This window comes from Hyperolius riggenbachi, chromosome 3 (genome assembly GCF_040937935.1).
Source record: "Hyperolius riggenbachi isolate aHypRig1 chromosome 3, aHypRig1.pri, whole genome shotgun sequence".
Classification (NCBI taxonomy): Eukaryota; Metazoa; Chordata; class Amphibia; order Anura; family Hyperoliidae; genus Hyperolius; species Hyperolius riggenbachi.
This window is the reverse complement of record NC_090648.1, coordinates 300,343,321-300,364,860: the sequence shown is the minus strand read 5'-3', so window position 1 is coordinate 300,364,860 and position 21,540 is coordinate 300,343,321. Positions and strand designations below refer to the sequence as shown.

Here is a 21,540-nt window from a genome sequence, read left to right as displayed (position 1 = left end):
TGTACGATTCGATTACAATTGTATTTACGATCCGATTAAATCCGACATGTCCAATCGGGATGCAATTTGATTCAATTCGATTTGCCATTGTTTTGCAATGGCAAATCGAATTGAATCGAATCCCGATTGGACATGTCGGACTTAATCGGATCATACATATAATCGTAATCGAATCTTACAAAGAATCGTATCGTGTAGATGGTACTTTAGGACAGTATAATATCCCAGGGGAAAGCTCTCTGGCAACTACAACTTTACAGAGCAATGTTAGAGTGGAGAATTACTTTAACACCCTAGGATTTCTAAAACACCAGGCTTGGGCCTCATACCGTCATTTACGAGTTGGAAGACCCCTAATAATTACAACAAGGCTCATTAATTTTTCCGTACATTATCCAGAAATGTGCTGTAAACAGTGCATTAGGATAACAGAATGTCTTGCAACGAGGAGATGTAAACATGTCCACTGAGGTATATGGGCAGTGCATCCATGTGTGTTAAGGTTTTGTGTAACTGCGCAATATAACACACGTATGAATAAGGCTTTAATGCTAATAGTCCTCTATGTGTAATATTTTTAAATAAAACGGTTTTGCCTATCCAGTAGAAAAAGTGCTGCAAGGTTTTTTTTTTTTTTTTTTTCCCCATCCCTTTCCTAGTCATTAGAACTATGCATCATGTAGCCCTGTAGGGACTGCAGTAATTCAGTCTACAGTTGAGGTCAAAATTATTAGCGACCTCTCTTCCCTCGTCGTCCCCCCCTGCCCCCCTCCCTCCCCCCCCCCCTTTTTTTTTTTTAAATTGGATAACACTCTTGTTTTCTCCATGAAAATGACTATAAGCAACAAGTGTTTATTTTGGAAATAAATACACTATAAAAAGCAATTTCTACTTTTGATACAGAGTTGAAACAAAGGGCAAAAATGAGAGATACAAAATTATTAGCCCTCTGCCCATTAATAGTCAATATCCCTTTCTGATCTACAGCTTACAACAATCTCTTGTAGTAGTTCTTTACTAGTTTGGCAGAGGTCTCCTGAGGGATTTTGTCCCATTCTTCCATTGCAAACCATGCTAGCTGGTTCAAATTGCATGGTTTCCGAGAATGGACATTCACTTTGAGCACCTGCCACAGATTCTCAATAGGATTAAGGTCTGGGCTCTCTGTGGGCCACTCTAGGATCTTGTTTTTGGTGTCCTTGAGGAACTGTGATCTTGATGTATGCTTTGGGTCATTGTCTTGTTGAAAAACCTAGTGATGGCCTAAGCCTAGGCTGCGAGCAGACTTCTGCATATTCTCCCTTAAAATGTCAACATGCACGTATAAGACGACACCCCCCCCCCCCCCAACTTTTCCAGTTAAACTATAGCTATTGGGATATACTCGCCGTATAAGACTACCCCTCTTCCAACGCACACCAAATAAAAATAAAAATAAAAAAATCATGTACTGGTGCTGTGTATGAACAGATACTGGTGCTGTACTGTGTTACCCAGTATATAACAGTACATAGTAAATTTGATTTGTTGCATTGGTCAACTCTCCTTAAGTAGACTGGTCAGCTCTCCTTGTCTACCGGTTTATCAGAGCGGTATGGAAGAATAGATTGCGTTGTGCCCATAAAACACGCCTTTTTCACCCGTCTGCCCCGCCCTTGTATTATATTTCCCTCCTTCTCTGCCTCTCAGATCTCGCACATGTGCGCCTCACTACAGTCCTCAGCAGCGAGATCTGAGAGGCAGTAACAGGATAGGGCGTATCACCCGGAGTATAAGGCGACCCCCAACTTTTCAGAAGATTTTCAAGGGTTAAAAAGTAGTTTTATACATAGGAATATACAGTACGTTTCTTTTTTCATGATGTCATGCACCCGAACAAGGCTCCCTGTGCCTAAGGCTACAAAACAGCCACACCGCATGATTTAGGTTTCCTTTAAATGCAGATGCATGTCTAAAAGGACAAGGAAGAAGTTCTGGAGATTGTCAAGCAGCCCTACAAAAACCTTACAGCAGTTTATGGTATAGTCTATTGGCAAGGACCAAGTTAGTAGGCAGTAGGTAGAACTTGCAGTTCCATTACGATTGTAGATTTCTATTCATTTTAAAATGTAAACTGTACAAGAGCTGTTCGGTCATATAAAAGCAAGACATACTTTGAATTTTACCTGAGTTGGAAGCCAGTGGTGTGATTATCAGATGTGTAGTGGGAAGGATAGAGAAGTCTGACTGCCACACTCCCAATGATTTGTAGAGGCAAGAGCCGGGTTACTGGAGTAGCAGTACGCACTAGGCATTCTTAAAAAACATCTGAACTGAGAGGGATGTGGAGGCGGCTATGTTTTAGTTTTAAACCATACAAGTTGCCTGGCAGTCTTGAAGATCTCTTAGGCTGCAGTAGTATCTAGATAACATACCTGAAACCAGCATGCAGCTAATCCAGTTCAGTGTTCTCCCCAGATTTTTTTTCTAGCCGAGTGGCATTAAAAAGTAGCCGGGTGAGATGAGAGAATGCAGGGCCGGCGCTTCTCTGCACAACTCTGCTTACGGCAGAGAAGGTGAGCCGATGACAGCCAAGTACTCACCAAAACTAGCCGGGTGGTGCAGAGCAGTCAGACTTCAGTCAGAAATGTCTGACCTGAGTGCTTGTTCAGGTTCTAGAACTAAAGGTGGCCATACATCAGGCGACATGGTAGTATGTATATCTCATATGGAAACAAAATGTCTAGGAATAAAAAAAGGCCTCTATGGATGAATAGAAAGGTTAGGGATAAAATGAAGAGGAAAAATAATGCCTATAAGGTCCTAAAACAGGAGGGAACAGAGGCTGCACTAAGCAATTATAAGGAGTGCAATAAAAATTGTAAAAAATAAATTAGGCTGGCAAAGATCGAAGCTAAAAATCAAATCGCTAGGGATATCAAATCTAACCCAAAAAAGAGGCAGAAGAGTCTCAATCTTCTAACTGTAATATTAAATACTTAACGCAGGAAGAAGTGAAGGCAAGACTAAATAAATTAAAAATAGACAAGGCACCTGGCCCGGATGGCATGCATCCTCGGGTCCTAAGGGAATTAAGTTCAGTTATAGATAAACCCCTTTATCTTATCTTTTGTGACTCTCTTTCAACTGGCAGAGTCCCAGTGGATTGGCGTACAGCCCACGTTTTCCCATTATTTAAGAAGGGCAAAAAAATCAGATCCAGGAAATTATAGATCTGTAAGCTTAACATCAGTTGTATGCAAACTATTTGAAGGGTTACTAAGAGATACTATACATGACTTCATAGTAGAAAATAATCTTATTTCTCAGCATCAACATGGGTTTACTAAAGACAGGTCCTGTTTCACTAACATGCTCAGCTTTTATGAGGTAGTGAATGCTAATATGGATATTGGGAATGCTGTAGATGTGATATACTTGGACTTTGCAAAGGCCTTCGACACTGTTCCCCACAAAAGTCTGGTGCAAAAGATGAGGATGCAAGGACTGGGGAAGAGTCTGTGTGCTTGGATAGGGAACTGGCTAATGGACAGAAAACAAAGAGTTGTGGTCAATGGATCGTACTCAAAATGGGAGACTGTTAGCAGTGGGGTCCCACAGGGGTCTGTACTGGGTCCAGTGCTCTTCAATTTATTAATGACCTAGTAGATGCAGTAGTGAGCAATGTTGCAATTTTTGCAGATGATACAAAATTGTGCAGAATCCTCAACTCTCAGGAAGATAGTGTCATATTGCAACAGGATCTGGATAGGATGGCTATATAGGCACATAAATGGCAGATAAAATTCAATGTTGAAAAATGTAAAGTCATGCATTTTGGTCGTACCAATGGTCTAGCACCATACAAAATGGGATACAGTTGGGGACATCAACAACAAGCTAAATAATCGTACTCAATGCCAAGCCGCTGCAGCTAAAGCTAACAAAATTTTGGGATGCATTAAAAGGGAAATAAAAACTCGAGATGCTAGCATAATATTGCCCCTGTTTAACTCTCTACTAAGGCCACATCTGGAATATGGAATTCAGTTCTGGACACCACATTACAAAAAAGATATTGCAGTTTTAGAGCAGGTGCAGAGACGAGCAACAAAATTGATACGTGGGATGGAAGGTCTCACTTACCAAGAAAGGTTAGATAAACTGGGTTTATTTAGTCTAGAGAAAAGACGCCTTAGAGGAGATCTAATTAACATGTATAAATACATCAGAGGGCAATATAATAGCTTGGCGGATGAGCTTTTTGTCCCTAGGCCTTCTCAAAGGACTAGAGGACATGATCTGCGCATGGAGGAAAAACGTTTTAGCCATTTATTTAGGAAAGGGTTCTTTACAGTAAGAGTGATTAAGATGTGGAATGCATTGCCACAGGAAGTCGTTATGGCAAACTCTATACCTGCATTTAAAGGGGGCTTAGATGCTTTCCTTGCGTTGGAAGACATCCATGGCTACAATTACTAGGTAATGCCTAATGATGTTGATCCAGGGATTTTATCTGATTGCCATCTGGAGTCAGGAAGGATTTTTTCCCTTTTGGGGCTAATTGGACCATGCCTTGTAAGGGTTTTTTCGCCTTCCTCTGGATCAACAGGGATATATGAGGGAGCAGGCTGGAGTTGTACTTTGTACTGGTTGAACTCGATGGACGTATGTCTTTTTTCAACCATAATAACTATGTAGCTATGGGCGATCGACCATCCGATTCGATTATTCTAATCAAATTATCCCCCTAATGTAAATGTGCCCCGTGTAAAGTATACATTCTGTACGTGGCCTCCGCTTGTCCCCTTCTGCTCCGGGCGCATTCTCCTCTCCATACATGCATATCCCACGTGGTTTCCTAGTAAGGGTGTGCGTGTGTCACATCACACGTGTGCCCTTACTAGGAAACCATGTGGGGCACGTGTATGCAGGAGGAATCCCAGAAACCAGCAGGAGACAAGCAGAGGGTGCGACAGGTAATGTATACACTTTACACTGGGCACCGGAGAACATTTACATTAGGGGGGCACAGCTACAGATGTGGCGCACAAGGCCGATTCCGGATCGATTTCAGCATGAAATTGATCGGTAATCGGCCTGTAATGTATGGGCTCTCCTCAGATTCGATAAGAGAGAGATTTGTCTCTTGGTCGAATCTGCCCATACATCGCTAGATGTATGGCCACCTTAAGAGAGGAAGATTATCAGCAGTACAGCCAGCAACTGGTATTGTTTAAAAGGAAATAAATATGGCAGCCTCCATATCGCTCTCAATTCAGGTGTATGTTAAGCCCTGTAAGCACTACACTGTTCTCGGCCATGACGACCATGTATGCGAATTTAATGTATACACTTTTTTTTTTTTTTCTCTTGCATTTTACAGGTGAGGAAAGTAATGATGACAGATGTTCTGGACCTGTAGCATTAAGTCTATCTGAAAGTTGTCCGATCTGTTTGAACAGCCTCCCTGCAGAAGTTGGCTTTCCAGAATATTGCTGTCATGCCTTCTGTTTATCCTGTATTCTTAAATGGTCTGAAGTAAGTATTATTCATTAGGGTAAAATGAATGTAAATGTTTCACTGCATGGTATAACCTCTGCTGTGAACTACTCTAATTCCCAGGTCCACTTAAAAGTGATTGGGCCTGATTCACATAGGTCTGTGTTAACTTCGGAACACCGGTTCCAGTATTAGTGTAATGTGGGCTTACTCCCCCAGCCTTGGTACTGGTAAAATTGTGTGGGCCTTGCTTATGGTAGTTTGAGAGTGGGTTCACTTATGTTTTATAGATTAGCGTTTCTCGACATTATTAAAGTTTATCCTGTATGGAAGACATCCACAAGTACAGCCTATTTTGGTTAAGATAAAAAACATTTTCGCGCAAGTCAGGAGTGCTTCCTAATTTGCATACTTTTCAAATATTAGCTTATGGTTCCAACCTAAAATAATTTTACTATATGCTTTTGGAACGTATACGCCCAGATTCCATTAAAGAGGCTCTTATAAGTTGTAATTCCTTAAAGAAAAAAAAAAAAAATAAGACTCCAAGTTTTGTGCTTCCTACTGGCCGATTTTCCTTCTAAATGTTGACATAAAAATTCTTGCCAAGGTGTCGGCCAGGAGACTGACCTGGGTCATTTAGGCTCTCATCCATCCTGACAAGAACAGGTTTATGCCAGGCAAAGCAGAGGGACAGATGTAAACCGAAGGTGCTTGTATACTACCTTGCTGATTGCACATACAATGGAGGAAATAATTATTTGACCCCCTCACTGATTTTGTAAGTTTGTCCAATGACAAAGAAATGAAGTCTCAGAACAGTATCATTTCAATGGTAGGTTTATTTTAACAGTGGCAGATAGCACATCAAAAGGAAAATCGAAAAAATAACCTTAAATAAAAGATAGCAACTGATTTGCATTTCATTGAGTGAAATAAGTTTTTGAACCCCTACCAACCATTAAGAGTTCTGGCTCCCACAGAGTGGTTAGACACTTCTACTCAATTAGTCACCCTCATTAAGGACACCTGTCTTAACTAGTCACCTGTATAAAAGACACCTGTCCACAGAATCAATCAATCAAGCAGACTCCAAACTCTCCAACATGGGAAAGACCAAAGAGCTGTCCAAGGATGTCAGAGACAAAATTGTAGACCTGCACACGGCTGGAATGGGCTACAAAACCATTAGCAAGAAGCTGGGAGAGAAGGTGACAACTGTTGGTGCGATTGTTCGAAAATGGAAGGAGCACAAAATGACCATCAATCGACCTCGCTCTGGGGCTCCACGCAAGATCTCACCTCGTGGGGTGTCAATGGTTCTGAGAAAGGTGAAAAAGCATCCTAGAACTACACGGGAGGAGTTAGTGAATGACCTCAAATTAGCAGGGACCACAGTCACCAAGAAAACCATTGGAAACACATTACACCGCAATGGATTAAAATCCTGCAGGGCTCGCAAGGTCCCCCTGCTCAAGAAGGCACATGTGCTGGCCCGTCTGAAGTTTGCCAATGAACACCTGAATGATTCTGTGAGTTACTGGGAGAAGGTGATGTGGTCTGATGAGACCAAAATAGAGCTCTTTGGCATTAACTCAACTCGCTGTGTTTGGAGGAAGAAAAATGCTGCCTATGACCCCCAAAACACTGTCCCCACCGTCAAGCATGGGGGTGGAAACATTTTGCTTTGGGGGTGATCTTCTGCTAAGGGCACAGGACAACTTAATCGCATTAACGGGAAAATGGACGGAGCAATGTATCGTGAAATCCTGAACGACAACCTCCTTCCCTCTGCTAGGAAACTGAAAATGGGTCGTGGATGGGTGTTCCAGCACGACAATGACCCAAAACATACAGCAAAGGCAACAAAGGAGTGGCTCAAGAAGAAGCACATTAAGGTCATGGAGTGGCCTAATCAGTCTCCGGACCTTAATCCAATAGAAAACCTATGGAGGGAGCTCAAGCTCAGAGTTGCACAGAGGCAGCCTCGAAACCTTAGGGATTTATAGATGATCTGCAAAGAGGAGTGGACCAACATTCCTCCTAAAATGTGTGCAAACTTGGTCATCAATTACAAGAAACGTTTGACCTCTGTGCTTGCAAACAAGGGTTTTTCCACTAAGTATTAAGTCTTTTATTGTTAGAGGGTTCAAAAACTTATTTCACTCAATGAAATGCAAATCAGTTGCTATCTTTTATTTAAGGTTATTTTTTCGATTTTCCTTTTGATGTGCTATCTGCCACTGTTAAAAGAAACCTACCATTGAAATGATACTGTTCTGAGACTTTTCATTTCTTTGTCATTGGACAAACTTACAAAATCAGTGAGGGGGTCAAATATTTATTTCCTCCACTGTAATGTTGTAACCGGAACCATCACCACACTAGCTACTGAGAAAGCATTTTATTCAATGGAGTGGCTGTATCTCTGAGATGTTCTGAGGGCGGTTTGATATGAGGGAAAAATTTCTTTCCTGGGTTAAGCTCCAGTATTCATAACCAGTGGCTTAAATAAGAACTACTGTAATGATATTTCTGGCTCCTTGGAGAACCTAGCAGGAATGCCCCCCCCCTCCCCCTTTTCCTGTTTGCACTCACTAGAGCCGGCCGCGACTAGAATCGGAGAATCTGCAGATTGTGAGAATTAAGGTAGGGAGATTTGTTGGAAAAAAATGGCGTTCTACACCAATTTGCTACTTTTCATTGATGATAGTCCTTCTTTGACTGCTGCATTGCGGATCCTTAAAGGACCACTGTCGCGAAAAAAGTAGGCAGTTAAAATCTGACAGAATCGGCAGGTTTTGGACCAGTCCATTTCTTCATGGGGTATTCTCAGTATTTTCTTTATTTTCAACAGCATTTCCTGAACAGCAGTTTAACTGCCAAAATGGTAAGATACCAGCTAGCCTCCCTAATCACTGGCACACTATTTTGTCAGACTTTGCAACTGCTGTTCAGGAAATGTTGCTGAAAATAAAGAAAACCCTGAGAAATCCCCCATGAGGAGATGGACTGGCCCAAAACCTGTTGGTTCTGTCAGATTTTAACTGCCTACTTTCTTTGCAATAGCGATCCTTTAACCACTTGAGGACCATGGGCTTAACCCCCCCCCCCCCCCCCCTAAAGACCAGGCCATTTTTTTTACAAAAATGGGCCACTGCAGCTTTAAAGAGAACCTGAACTGAAAAGTCAAAATAACCATATGCAGGTCATACTTGCCTCCTGTGTAGTCTGCTACTCAATCCTTTTTCTCCTCTCCTGCATACCATTTCTCCACTGTGATCAATGGACTTCTCAGTCTTCCATTTTAAAAATGGCTATTACCCCATAACAGCTTCCTGGTCAGCATACTGTTAAACTGTAATACCACCCACTTGAGCCATAGGGAAACGTGCACATTACCTTGCCCATTCAGTTGTTACTGACAGCTGCTGATATATAACTGACTGCAACTGGTATATTTCAGTTCTGACAAAATATTGTCAGATCTGGAAGGGATCACTGTAAGAAGAAAATGGTGAGCTGAGAGGAACTGACGGTGAGGTAAGTATGTAATATTCATTTGCAGCTTGGTCATGTGTTTATTTTAAATTTTACTCACTTCAGGTTCCCTTTAAGGCCTCACTGCAGGGCTGCATAACTCAGCACACAAGTGATTTCCTTCCCCTTCCCACCAACAGAGCTCTTTGTTGGTGGGGTTTGATCGCTCCCCCAATGTTTATTTTTTTTTTTTATACAAATATTTTTTTTTTTTAATTTCCCTGTTTTTTTTATTTTATTCCCCATCCCTCCCCCCGCCAGCCAAACAGTGTGATCGGCTGTCATAGGCTTCATCCTATGATAGCCGATGACACTGTCATGTCTCCTAGGGGGACAGCCATGTCACACGGCTGTGCCCAGTACAGCTCTGCCATAGATCGCAGCACTGTATGGCTATAAAAGATCGCAGCTGGGAGGCTGATTGCAGAGCTCCGTTATTCATGTGGAGATGCGCGCGCATCGGCGAGTTAGAGCTCCTGTAAATTCCTGCCCCAGGACTTAATGCCAATTGGCGTTAGGCAGTCCTGGGGCTGCTGCCTTGATCACGACCAATTGGTGTTAGGCTGTCTTTAGGTAGTTAATGAGTTTGGGGTGTATTCGAGGATCGCTATTAATTGGGACAAGTCCCTGCTTTATCCAATGGACACCATAAATTGAACTTTAGTTCAAACTACCCGCTGGGATGGGTAACTGGGTTTCAATATCTTAACCTTCCTGGCGGTAACGTTCGGGGTAAGCCGCGCAGGTGGTTTTCTCAGGCTCTGCTGGGCCGATTTGCTTAAATTTTTTTTTTTTTTTGCTGCACGCAGGTAGCACTTTGCTAGCTGCTTCAGCACACCGATCACCACCGCCCCGCGCTCGACCGCCGCTATCCGCCGCATCGCGCCCCCACCCGACCCAGTGCGCTGCCTGGCCAATCAGTGCCAGGCAGCGCTGAGGGGTGGATCGGGACTCCCAATGACGTCACGACGCTCGCTACATGATTTACAAGAAAAAAAAAAAATGCTGCGCTGCCTCCTGGCGGAATTTATTAGACCGCCAGGAGGGTTAATATATTAGTATTGATGGTGATGCCACTTAACATACAACCAGTGATTGACCACTATGCTTGGAGGTGCTCAGCCTGGATGAAGCGGAAACTGGCCATAATGTTAACAATTTGTTAATGTAATTGCCAATTACAGAACTTTATTTTTTTTTTCTCGTACTTTGGTTGTTAGACATTTGCATCTTGTTTTGAGTCACTATTGTTGTTAACATATATCACGTTGGTATACTGCATAGTTAAAGCGGATCCGAGATGAAAAACGAACTATAACAAGTAACTTGTCTATATATCTTATCTAAAGTTTAGATAGTTTAACCAGCAAATCTAGCTGCAAACAGCTTTAATAGAATGATTATTTAACCACTTCCGGATTTTGGGTGGTTTGGCTGATCTGTGCTGTGGGCTCTTCAGCCCGCAGCACAGATCAGATATCAGGCAGGGCGATCAGACTTCGCGCTGCTGTGCCTAGAGGGAGGGGGCTCCTCAAAGCCCCCCTCCCCCCTGCAGCGCTATTCCTCCCTCTGCCTCCTTCCCTCCCCTCTTCATTATGGGCTGCGCAGGACGGAAATCCGCCCTGCACCGCCTCAGATAGGCTTCAGCCTATCAGATGCCGGCGATCCGTGGCTAGTAATACCTACCCCCCCTCCTGCCCAGACTGAGCTCCCATGAGCCCTTGCTACTGTCTTAAAGTGCCTTGGCTCTCTGAAAACCTGTGGGCATGGCTTGTTTAGTTTATATGGAATTAGAGTATGAAAACAAAAAAAGTATTTGGTTTGAGGAATGCCCTATAAACAATAGGAAAGAACACAATTATGCAATAAGTAAAAGTTCATCTCGGATCCACTTTAACTTTGTAGTTTCATACATTTTTTTTTTGGTTTTTTTCAGACATCTACTTCTTGTCCTGTTGACCGCAAACCTTTTAAAACCATATATAAACTAAATCCTGACGGTGGGTGCACAAAGGTAAGCTTCCTGGTTACTCTTAATACAAGGTTGGAAAAAGTAAAATGTCATTCACGAGCCAGTCTGTCTAATATTGGGGTTCATTGAACTTTTTTGGGAGCCAGTTCTAATGCCAACAAATATAAAAAATAAAAAATGAAGGTGTTGGAAGTGTTTTTTTTGTTTTTGTTTTGTTTATTGGCTACTCTGATTTTGTCTACGACCCTGCCACCTTAGGTAGGGGGAGCAACTTCTCTGCACAGGTTTAAAGCGGACCTGAAATCAGAACTGCTCTCTGCTCTAAAAGATACCCAACAGCATAATAACCTTTAAACTAAAAACGTATTTGTTACAGCTGATACAAATCCTAAAATAAATCTGCACAGTTTCTACTTCCCGATTCATGGAAGCAGACATATTGGTTAACCTATTTTGGTTCCTGGACGTAGTTTCTACGTCCAGGAACCATGCGCGCTACCGCGCGCCCCCGCGGCCGATCGTGCGCGTGCACGCGCACTCCCGGCCGCGGATTCGGTAGCCAAGGAATCAATGTATCGGGCTACGGAGCCCGATCATTGATTCCTCTCCCCCGCTGAAAAAGCGACAGCTTCTCTCGGAAGCTGAGCTTTTTCTGGCCGTCTTCTTCCTGATGCGTCACTCTAAGCGCGTGCTACGCTTAGAGTGACGTCATGTAAACAAACTCATGGCCGCCATCTTGTGGCCAAAAAGTAATACTACACCTGAAAAAAAAAAACAGAATTAACACACATTTACATTATAAATCTATTGTTTACCTCCCACCCTCCCAAAAGTACCCTAATAAAATTTTTAGTATAAAAAAAAAAACCATTACAATGAAAAAAAAAAACCATGTAAATATTTACCTAAGTGTCTAAACTTTTTAAATATCAATGTAAAGATGAAATATTTCTATTTTTTTTTATTTTAAACTTGTAAATAGTGATAGATGCAAAATGGAGAAAATGCACCTTTTATTTCCAAATAAAATATTGTCGCCATACATTGTGATAGGGACATAATTTTAACGGTGTAATAACCGGGACATATGGGCATATACAATACGTGAGTTTTAATTATGGAGGCATGCATTATTTTAAAACTATGGCTGAAAACTGAGAAATAATGAATTTTTCCATTTTTTTCTTATTCTTCCTGTTAAAATGCATTTACAGTAAAGTGGCTCTTAGCAAAATGTATCCCCCAAAGAAAGCCTAATTGGTGGCAGAAAAAACAAGATATAGATCAGTGCATTGTGATAAGTAGTGATAGTTATAGGCTAATGAATGGGAGGTGAACATTTCTCACGTGAAAACGACGGAACCTGAATGGGTTATAGCCTGTGCTTTCAAATGGGCTTATCTGCCAAAGCCAGTCATGTGACACAGGGGAAGGATCACATTACAACTAGTGATTAGACCCAAATGAGGGGTAATTACACAGACTAAACTCTTAAAATACATACAGGGTGCATTTCGGTTATGTTTTCCTTGCCATGTGCAGTCCACTTTAATAATGAGCATGATCAGCAATGCCTGAGGTATAGAGTTTATCACGAGTACAGATTACACTTCCACTACACAGAATACACCATTTTGATGGATCAGTGCGCATGAATATGCCAGGCAGAGGTATGGATGTACAGACCTCTCATGGGCATGCCTTTAAAGAGAACCCGAGGCGGGGTTCTCACAACAAAATCCCCCTACAGAGGCTGGCTCTGCCTATAGAGCCCAGCCTCTTTTGCTAATCACATCCCCCCTAAATCCCCCCCTGCACTCAGCCAGACCCCATAAATCACAGTTGTGCTGTGCGGCTGTGTTTACCTTCCGAACGTCAGTCTCGGCGCTCCCCCCGCCTCCTGCAGAGCTCCGGTCCACGCCCGCGTCCCTTCCCTCCAAACAGCGTGGAGGGAAGGGACGTGGGCGGGACCGGAGCGATACAGGAGGCGGGGGAGAGCGGAGACTGACGTTAGGAAGCTAAACACAGCCGCTGCTGACACGCTGCGTGTCGGCAGCGCGGCTGAGATTTATGGGGTCTGGCTGAGCGCAGGGGGGATTTAGGGGGGATCCGATTAGCAACAGAGGCTGGGCTCGATGGGCAGAGCCAGCCTCTGTAGGGGGATTTTGTTGAGAACCACACCTCGGGTTCTCTTTAAGCCAGACGACTTCCGTGATTTTTAAATTGAAAGCGAACAAAAACTATGGCGTAGAACGGAGACTATTCAGGCAGCAAATTAAAGAGGAGAGCACAAGCTTCAGAAAGCTATGCATCTTTAAAGAAAACCTGAACTGAAATTAAAAGTCAAAAAACTTATACACAAGTCATACTTGCCTTCCATGTAGTCTACTCCTCAGTGTCTTTCTCCTGTCCCGCGTCCTGTTTGTTCACTGTGATCAAGGGAATTTTCCGTCCTCCATTTTGAAAATGGCCGTTACCCCATAACAGCTTTCTGGTCAGCACACAGTTAAACTGTAACATCGCCCACTTGAGCCATAGGGAAACATGGACATTACCTGGGACATCAGTTTTCCTCTCCGCTATAACTGACAGCAACTGATATTTTACTGACAGCAACCGATATATTTCAGATCTGACAAAATGTTGTCAGAACTGGAAGGGATTATTGTCAGAAGAAAATGGTGAGCTTCTGAGAGGAACTGATGGCAAGGTAACTATGTAATGTTCATTTGAAGTTACCTCATGTGTTTATTTTAAATATTTTTACTCAGTACAGGTTCTCTTTAAGTACTTTGCGGTACTGGGCGGAGTCTTAAAGGCATGCCCATTAGAGGTACTCTGAGTCCCTTTAAGAAACAGTCTGTGTACTTTTATCTTCTCTTGTCTCACAACTACATCATTATTATTATTATTATTATTGTTATTATTATTATTATTATTATTATTTATTGTATTTATAAAGCGCCAGCATATTGCGCAGCACTGATACATTTACTGCTTGTGCACTGAAGCTTAGTGTCTGAAGCAGGGGGGTTATAGTGAGGCCAGAACCACGTCGGCAGTCAGCGGTTTCATTGCTGTGCGATCGGATGGTCGCATCGCACTGCTAAAAACTAGCTTCGTAGGTACCTGCGTTAGTGAGTGTTAATGTAATTGTTGGAAGCAAAACCTTAAGCGAGGCTCTCTACTGCTCACTTCCTGTGGCAGGAATATGTATTGCAAGCTATTTTTTTCATCGCACAGCCAGATTAAATTGGCATCTGTGCATGCGCACTTCAACTGTAAGGTGAAAAAGTTTAAAATATTTGTGGCACCATTTGACTTGCATGACTTCTGGTGAGTGTGCATTGCTCCAGATGCTGTGCCATAAGTCATATTGGGTGCTTCTGGTGCATCTCACTGCATCCGATCTGAAATGTCCCATGGTTTTTCATTGCTTTAGTGTCACCCTGCGTTAAAAATGGGTAACACAATGCACTGAAAATGCACCAGTGTGAAAGGGGCCTGAGGGCAGAGGGGAATTTCTCAGTGTCCATTCTCCTATAGATTACCTGGTGATCCAAGGAAAAAATTTAATCCACAAGCATAGGTGGTGTATGGCCCCCTGACTGGACCAATGTCTGTGGCATGTTCTTTTGCCATACAATCTATAGTAAACCATTGTGTCCTTGTTGACTTTACAGAATGTAGCACTAATAAAATTAGCATTTTTAATGTAAATGTATGGTTTGAGTTATGACTCTAACGGGCTATATTTATAACAGATTATTTTCACCCACTTTATACCAGTTTACACTGTTTTTGTGTTTTGTGAAATCCTGAGTTTAACCACTTTACCCCCAGCGGTACGAATTTCTCCGCCCCTTTTTTCCCCCCTAAAAAACCAGGGACGGAGAAATCCGTACCTTCCGCGCTACCGCCGCTGTCCGCGCTCCCGCCGCTCGTGTGTGCGCACCCGCCGCTCGTGCACGCCGCCGCCCGCTCGCCCGGAGATCAGTGAACGGGAAAATCCATTCCCGTTCGTTGATCTAGCCCCCGCAATGATCTGCTGCTTCTTTCAGAAACAGCGAGATCATTGTGAGTCTCCCAGCCTCCTACTGCTTCCTGTAAGCGTCCTTCCGGACGCTTACAGGTCGCATGTAAACAAACACTCTGTGGCCGTCTTGTGGCCAAATGGTAAACTACACCCTAAAAGCATTTTACATATTCAAACATTACATTTACACAATAAATTAACTCATTACCTCCCACACTCCCCAATTATTTTTTTTTTTTGTAATTAAAAAAAAAAAAATACAATTAAAAAAAAAAAACATAAATAGTTAGCTTAGGGACTGAACTTTTTAAATATTTATGTCAAGAGGGTATAACACTGTTACTTTATAAACTGCGGGCTTGTAATTAGGGATGGATGCAAAACTGAAAAAAAATGCACCTTTATTTCCAAATAAAATATTGTCGCCAAACATTGAGATAGGGACATAATTTAAATGGTTTTATAACCGGGACAAATGGGTTAATACATTTCATGGGTTTTAATTACAGTAGCATGCTTTATTTAAAAACTATAATGGCCGAAAACTGAAAAATAATTTTTTCCCACATTTTTTCCTATTTCCCCATTAAAACACATTTAGAATAAAATAATTCTTGGCATACTGTCCTACCTAAAGAAAGCCTAATTGGTGGCGAAAAAACAAGATATAGTTCATTTCATTGGGATAAGTAATAATAAAGTTATAGACGAATGAATGGAAGGAAGGCTGAAAGGTGAAAATTGCTCTGGTGGTCAGGGGGTAAAACCCCTCAGTGGTGAAGTGGTTAAACAAGTCCAGTTTGGGTGGCGAGATATTTGCTGCTACATTAACTAGCTATATGTATCCAGGCCAGGGATAGTTAAGATGCGAATAATACCTGGTGGTTGGATAATTTTCAAGCTGTATACCTTTGCATAAAAATGTGCAGTCTAATGCTCCTCAATTTAGTCATTTGCATATTTTTTACATCCACAATTATTTGCATTTCATTGACTTTCCCTAAACTGTTTGCCTCAATATTGTGGTTTTTTTTTTTTTTTTTGTCTGGTTTTTTTTTTCTGTTATGTGCTAAAACTGATAGTTCTCTGCTTTAATTATTAAAGATCAATGTGGTGGCAAGGAGTCCGAGAGAGAACGTGTGCTGCAGTTGCAACCTTTGCCAGTGGTGCTGCATAAAAAGCAAGATCCATTTTAGGTATGTAAAATTAAGTGTTCCTGGAAAATGACGGTGCCTTTGACCAATTTGGAATGTAGGGGAAGGCTTCTTCAATTGATGGTAGCATAGATTAAGTACGGTATATTAAATCTGGATGAGATGGAGGATTGTAGCTCCCTAGTAATGCTAGTGAAGTGTGGTCTGGTGTTAGTAGAGGAGCAGAAATGCAGACATCAGACCAACAAACGTTGATTCTGGTTCTGATCTAGTTCTGTATAATGCCTGAAGAAGAAACGTAATGCGTGGAAAGCTTGCAGTAAACCATGTGCAGTTAGTCATAAATCAACGCTTGTTGGTTTGATGTCTGCATTCCTAGTAATGCTATGGACCTGTATTTGATATTTAAGCACAAATTTATTTTGTAGCACACACTTTGTTCCAACTGCCTAGCCTGCCTATGTGTTTTAATTATTTAGAACCTAACTAATGGTGGCCACTAATGATCCAATATTTTGTTTTTGTCCTAGTCTTACTAAATCTACGTAGTAGCAGAGTAAACTGAGTGAATATATTGAATGGATACTGTAGTCAGTCTCTTATATCACATAGGAATGGTAAGGCTACGTTTCCACTGTAGCGTTACATTTTCGCCTGCAAAAAATCGTATAAGATTTTTCTGATTGGTGAAAATTCGCATTTAAATTTGTACGCATTTTTATGCGAATTCTCGTAAGCGAAAATTCGCATTAGTTAAATATACATATTCTGCCTCGTAACAGCTTAGTCATGACTGCTGACAACTTCCTGTACCCATGGATCTAATGCGAATGTTCACGCAAATAACGCGAAAATTCGCATTGCCTATACAAAGCACTGTACGCGAATCTTACGCGATGTCCGAAAATATGATGCAGGACCTCAGATTTTTTTTCACGCGTACAAAAATTCGTATAGAGTGGAAACGGCTGCATTGACTAACATTAAAAAATTAAAATCGATGCGAATTTTCTGAGCAAAAAAACTGACACAACGCACAAGTGGAAACATAGCCTTAGGCCTCGTTCACATCTGCTACGCTGAAAAACGTGTTAAAGCGCAGGGTAAAAAACGCATGCGCTTGTGCGCACTTTAGTCCGCGTTTCTATGCGTTGCGCTGCGCTTCTTTAAAGCACGTTTTGCTTACTGTAGCAGCAGCAGTTGTCAATAAAACTTTGTTTTTGTATGTAAATGTATTTTTTTCTCCAATTAGGGGTAAAAAACGCATGCGCTTCTATGCGCTTGTACGCGCTTCTATGCGCTAAAAAAGCGGACCCATTCACTTGCATTGCTGTGCGCTTTCCAGCTCAGTGCACAGAAATGCATGCAACACTACGTTTCTGTAACGCTGCTCAGCGCAGCGCATAGATATGAACCAGCTACATTTAGTTACATGGGAAAATGAATACCTTGCTGATCGCACAGGGCAGTGCGCTGTGGAAAGCGCACAGAAACGGCCCTGATGTGAACGAGGCCTATTAAGACTGGACCAAAAAATGAGATCACTAGTGGGCACCTTGGCTCAGGTCTTGAAGGCCATAGATATCTTTTGTATTTACATTTTTCGGTTTTAAAGAAACAAAAGGTAATACAACAGTAGCTGTTAATACAGTTAGCTGTACAGAAATTACAGGAGAAAGATTACACATGTTCAGTCTTCCAGATATCAATAGTATAGGATGACTGTTACTACAAACTTCAAATATGTATATTGTGGGATCTGTTTCAGTAAGCGGACCACACTTCTGTGCAGTTTTCGAGAATCCCAGGCAGGTGGATGCGTTCCCCCACGTAGCCTATGGGGATAATGCTTCTGCCCCAGCCTATACCTCCCACTGCTGCTCTCTCCCTGTATACAGGAAAGAAGCATGGGGATCTCCAATGGGCTGCAAAAGACCAATTGCAATCCTCAGCACCAGGAAGAATTATCATTGGTTTATGGTGGACCAATGAAAATTCTCCCTTCTGCCAGAGAGAATTGGTTTAATGCAGCCCATGGAGAGTCCCATGCTCCTGCCGGCCTCCAGGCTGGGTACAGAGAGGGACTGATAGGCAGCAGGACCGATGAGGTGCTATTGCTTTGTATGACGCAGAATGTATGCACAATGAATGGAGCTACTGTGCCCATTTTACATCCGCTCAAGTGAGAACAGAGCCAACCTTTATCTCAAAAGAAGTAGAGGAAAGACAGTAAGAGTGAAGTGAAATATACAGTAGAAAAGTGTTTAATTCTGTTAAAGAGGAGCTGTTAGGTATAGGGTCTCAGAGAAAAAAAACACATATATCAGTAGCTAAATATTGGCTGTACTTACATTATATATGCATTTCACTGTCCACGTTTGGATTTCACAGAATTTTTATATAGGATTTGCAGAGAATGATACTCCTGACAGCTCATGGCAGGTTCCATGTTTGTCTGTCTCCTATAAAGCCAATTGAGATGTCATATACTCCCTGCTTCCTGATGATTCGACTCACAAAAAAGACCCTAATGCACAACACTACTGTGCAGTGAATATTAATTAGCCATGTGGCTAGGAACAATAGGAACATGTGCCCTGTGATTTTTCAGTGCTGTGAGTTTAGGCTGCTGTAACATGAGCCTGTAACATCTCACTGTGAAAGCAGCCTTAGGGAAATGAAGGGGATGACCCAAGGTAGTGCACTGGGGAGAAGCAGCCCCAGAATGCTTTGCAGTATCTGTTATGCGTCCTGCCGTCCTCCTTACAGAGCTTGGGAAGAACAGCCTTGCTGTTCGGCACACATCACAGTAAGAGATTTTTAACTTCAGTATTGCCTTTTTGGCTTCCTTCTAAACTGTTTAACACAGGAGAATAGGTTTAAATTAGCTTTTGCAGCCTGACAGTTACTCTTTAAAGAGAATCTGTATTGTTAAAATCGCACAAAAGTAAACATACCAGTGCGTTAGGGGACATCTCCTATTACCCTCTGTCACAATTTCGCCGCTCCTCACCGCATTAAAAGTGGTTAAAAACAGTTTTAAAAAGTTTGTTTATAAACAAACAAAATGGCCACCAAAACAGGAAGTAGGTTGATGTACAGTATGTCCACACATAGAAAATACATCCATACACATGCAGGCTGTATACACGCTTCCTTTTGTATCTCAAGAGCTCATTTGTGTGTTTCTTTCCCCCTGCATCTCTCATGCACTGAAGTTTCAGGCTGCTCGTTTCTTCCTGCAAACAGCTTTGCCCTTGTCTGTAATTCCTCAGTATGTGAAAGCCCAGCCAGCTCAGAGGACGATTTATCCAGCTTGTAAGAGAGAAGAGAGAAGCTGCTCTAATCTAAATAACACACAGGCAGTGTGCATAGAGGGGCCTGGAAGGGGGAGTTCATAGCAGAACCACAACACTGAAGAACTTGGCAGCCTTCCAGACACAGGCTGACAAGTCTGACAGGGGAAAGATACATTAATTTATTACAGAGACTGTGATAGTACAAAGTGCTGCAGTAAGCCAGAACACATTAGAATAGCTTTTAGAACTTGTAGGATGATAAAAAACAGGATGCAATTTTTGTTACGGAGTCTCTTTAAGGTTTGCGGAAAAGTTAGAAAGGTTGTTGTGCAATTGTAGTATTTTGTTTTTTTCGTAAAGTTCACTTGAACGAAGTATCTCCAAACACATATTAAGGTAACTGCTCGCAGAGAAGACTATTTTAGTGAAATATTGCTATACAGTGCAGTAGCACTCGTGTTGCTATGGTTTACTGCACTAGAGTCATACTGATGTGCAGTATTATGCAGTTATCAAAAAAAAAACCTGCACAAGCTCCTCCAGGTTGTTGTCTTTCTTTCAGCATGCCCTCTTCAGAAAGCTGGTGATATGTCCGATTCATTGTAAATACCTGAAGAACTTTTCTTCTCTCGCTGTTTTCAGATTGTTCTGCTGAGCACTGAGTAAATAGGAGTCCTATAATGGTGCCCACAGATTTCTCTGGAGACTGTAATACACCAGTTCTACAGTGTGTGTGCATCATGCTTTATTGGGGATTCAAGTATTGCCTGATTACATCTCAACTCTCTTCAGTAGATCACTTGAGTACTAGGCACTGTCATCTTGTATCCAAATTACCTCTCTTAGTATTGGTGGTACTCCAGAGGCCAAATAGCCATAGGGAGCAGAAGTGCACTGCTAAAGGAGCAGGGGGAGATGAAATGTTTTCTTTTGGGTCACCTCCTGTTTGCTTTTATTGATTCAGGGCCGTCTGTAATTAAGTATCTGACCCAAGTTTGCAGAATCGCTTGTCCTCCAATGACTTCCATCTTGGAAAAACCTTATTAACTGACCTTTAGCAAGTCTCTTGAAGTTTTCTGGCCTCTGTATATGTTACCACAATAAAACATGTTCAATTGTATGTATTTTAACAGAGTGGATGTCAAGAAAGAGACAAGTGAAAATACCGATAATTGCCCAACAAAAGGTATGTTTATTGATCTATTGTGTTCAACGATGTGAGAATTTTATTGTTCCTTCATTCATCTATGATTACTTATTTTGTGCTCGGATTTCTTTCTGAGGCCCCGTTCACACTATGCTTTGCCGTCCGGATTTTGGCAACACGTGCAGGAGGGTGACATGCAGGGCATCAGAAAGTGCATAGACTGCACTGTCTGATGTTCACACTGCTGCAAGCATTTTTTACCAAAACGCCCGGCTGACCCATTCACTTCCAGTGAATGGGATCAGCCCCGCAATGCATAGAAACGCAGATGGCGTGCGTTCATACGCGTTGCCTTCCAAACGCACGGCCATCTGCGTTTCATGATGTGAACGTAGCCTGAAGGTCAATAGCCAGGTTTAATAATAATTTATTTTATTGTGATCTAAAAACCATAAAATTGGGATTCTAGAGGGCACCAAATTCTTAACGTTACCATCCATTGAAGAGAAAAAACAAGGGCTCCTTTAAAGGGGACAACTCTTGCACAAGACAGAAGGAAAACAGAGAAATACACCCTGAATGTGATTAGAGAGTTTAGCCTGTTTAAATCTCCCTCATTTGAGTCTACTCACAAGTTGTAATTTGATCCTACCCTGTGTCACGTGACTGCCTATGACCAAAAAGCAGATAAGCCCATTTGAAAGCACAGGCTTTAAACAATATGTCAACTTCCATACAGGAAGTAGAAACTGTGCAAATGTATTTTAGGATTTGTATCAGCTGTAACAAATGCATGTTTTTTTGTTTAAAGGTTATTATGCTGTTTTGTATCTTTTTGAGCAGAGAGGAGTTCTGCGTTCAGGTCCACTTTAAAGCGGATCCGAGATGAAAAACTTAATATAACAAGTAAC

At 42.0% G+C, this 21,540-nt stretch overlaps 1 protein-coding gene across 1 annotated transcript in view; it reads left to right on the top strand.

Annotated features, from left to right (window-relative positions):
* The window catches only part of SCAF11 (SR-related CTD associated factor 11), a 135,252-nt gene that overhangs the window by 31,090 nt on the left and 82,622 nt on the right, over nucleotides 1-21,540 (top strand). The window contains exons 3-6 of the mRNA XM_068276591.1: nucleotides 5,366-5,520; nucleotides 10,958-11,035; nucleotides 16,134-16,225; nucleotides 20,616-20,668. Coding sequence (XP_068132692.1) covers nucleotides 5,366-5,520; nucleotides 10,958-11,035; nucleotides 16,134-16,225; nucleotides 20,616-20,668 — 378 coding nt within the window. The remainder of the gene's footprint in view (nucleotides 1-5,365; nucleotides 5,521-10,957; nucleotides 11,036-16,133; nucleotides 16,226-20,615; nucleotides 20,669-21,540) is intronic.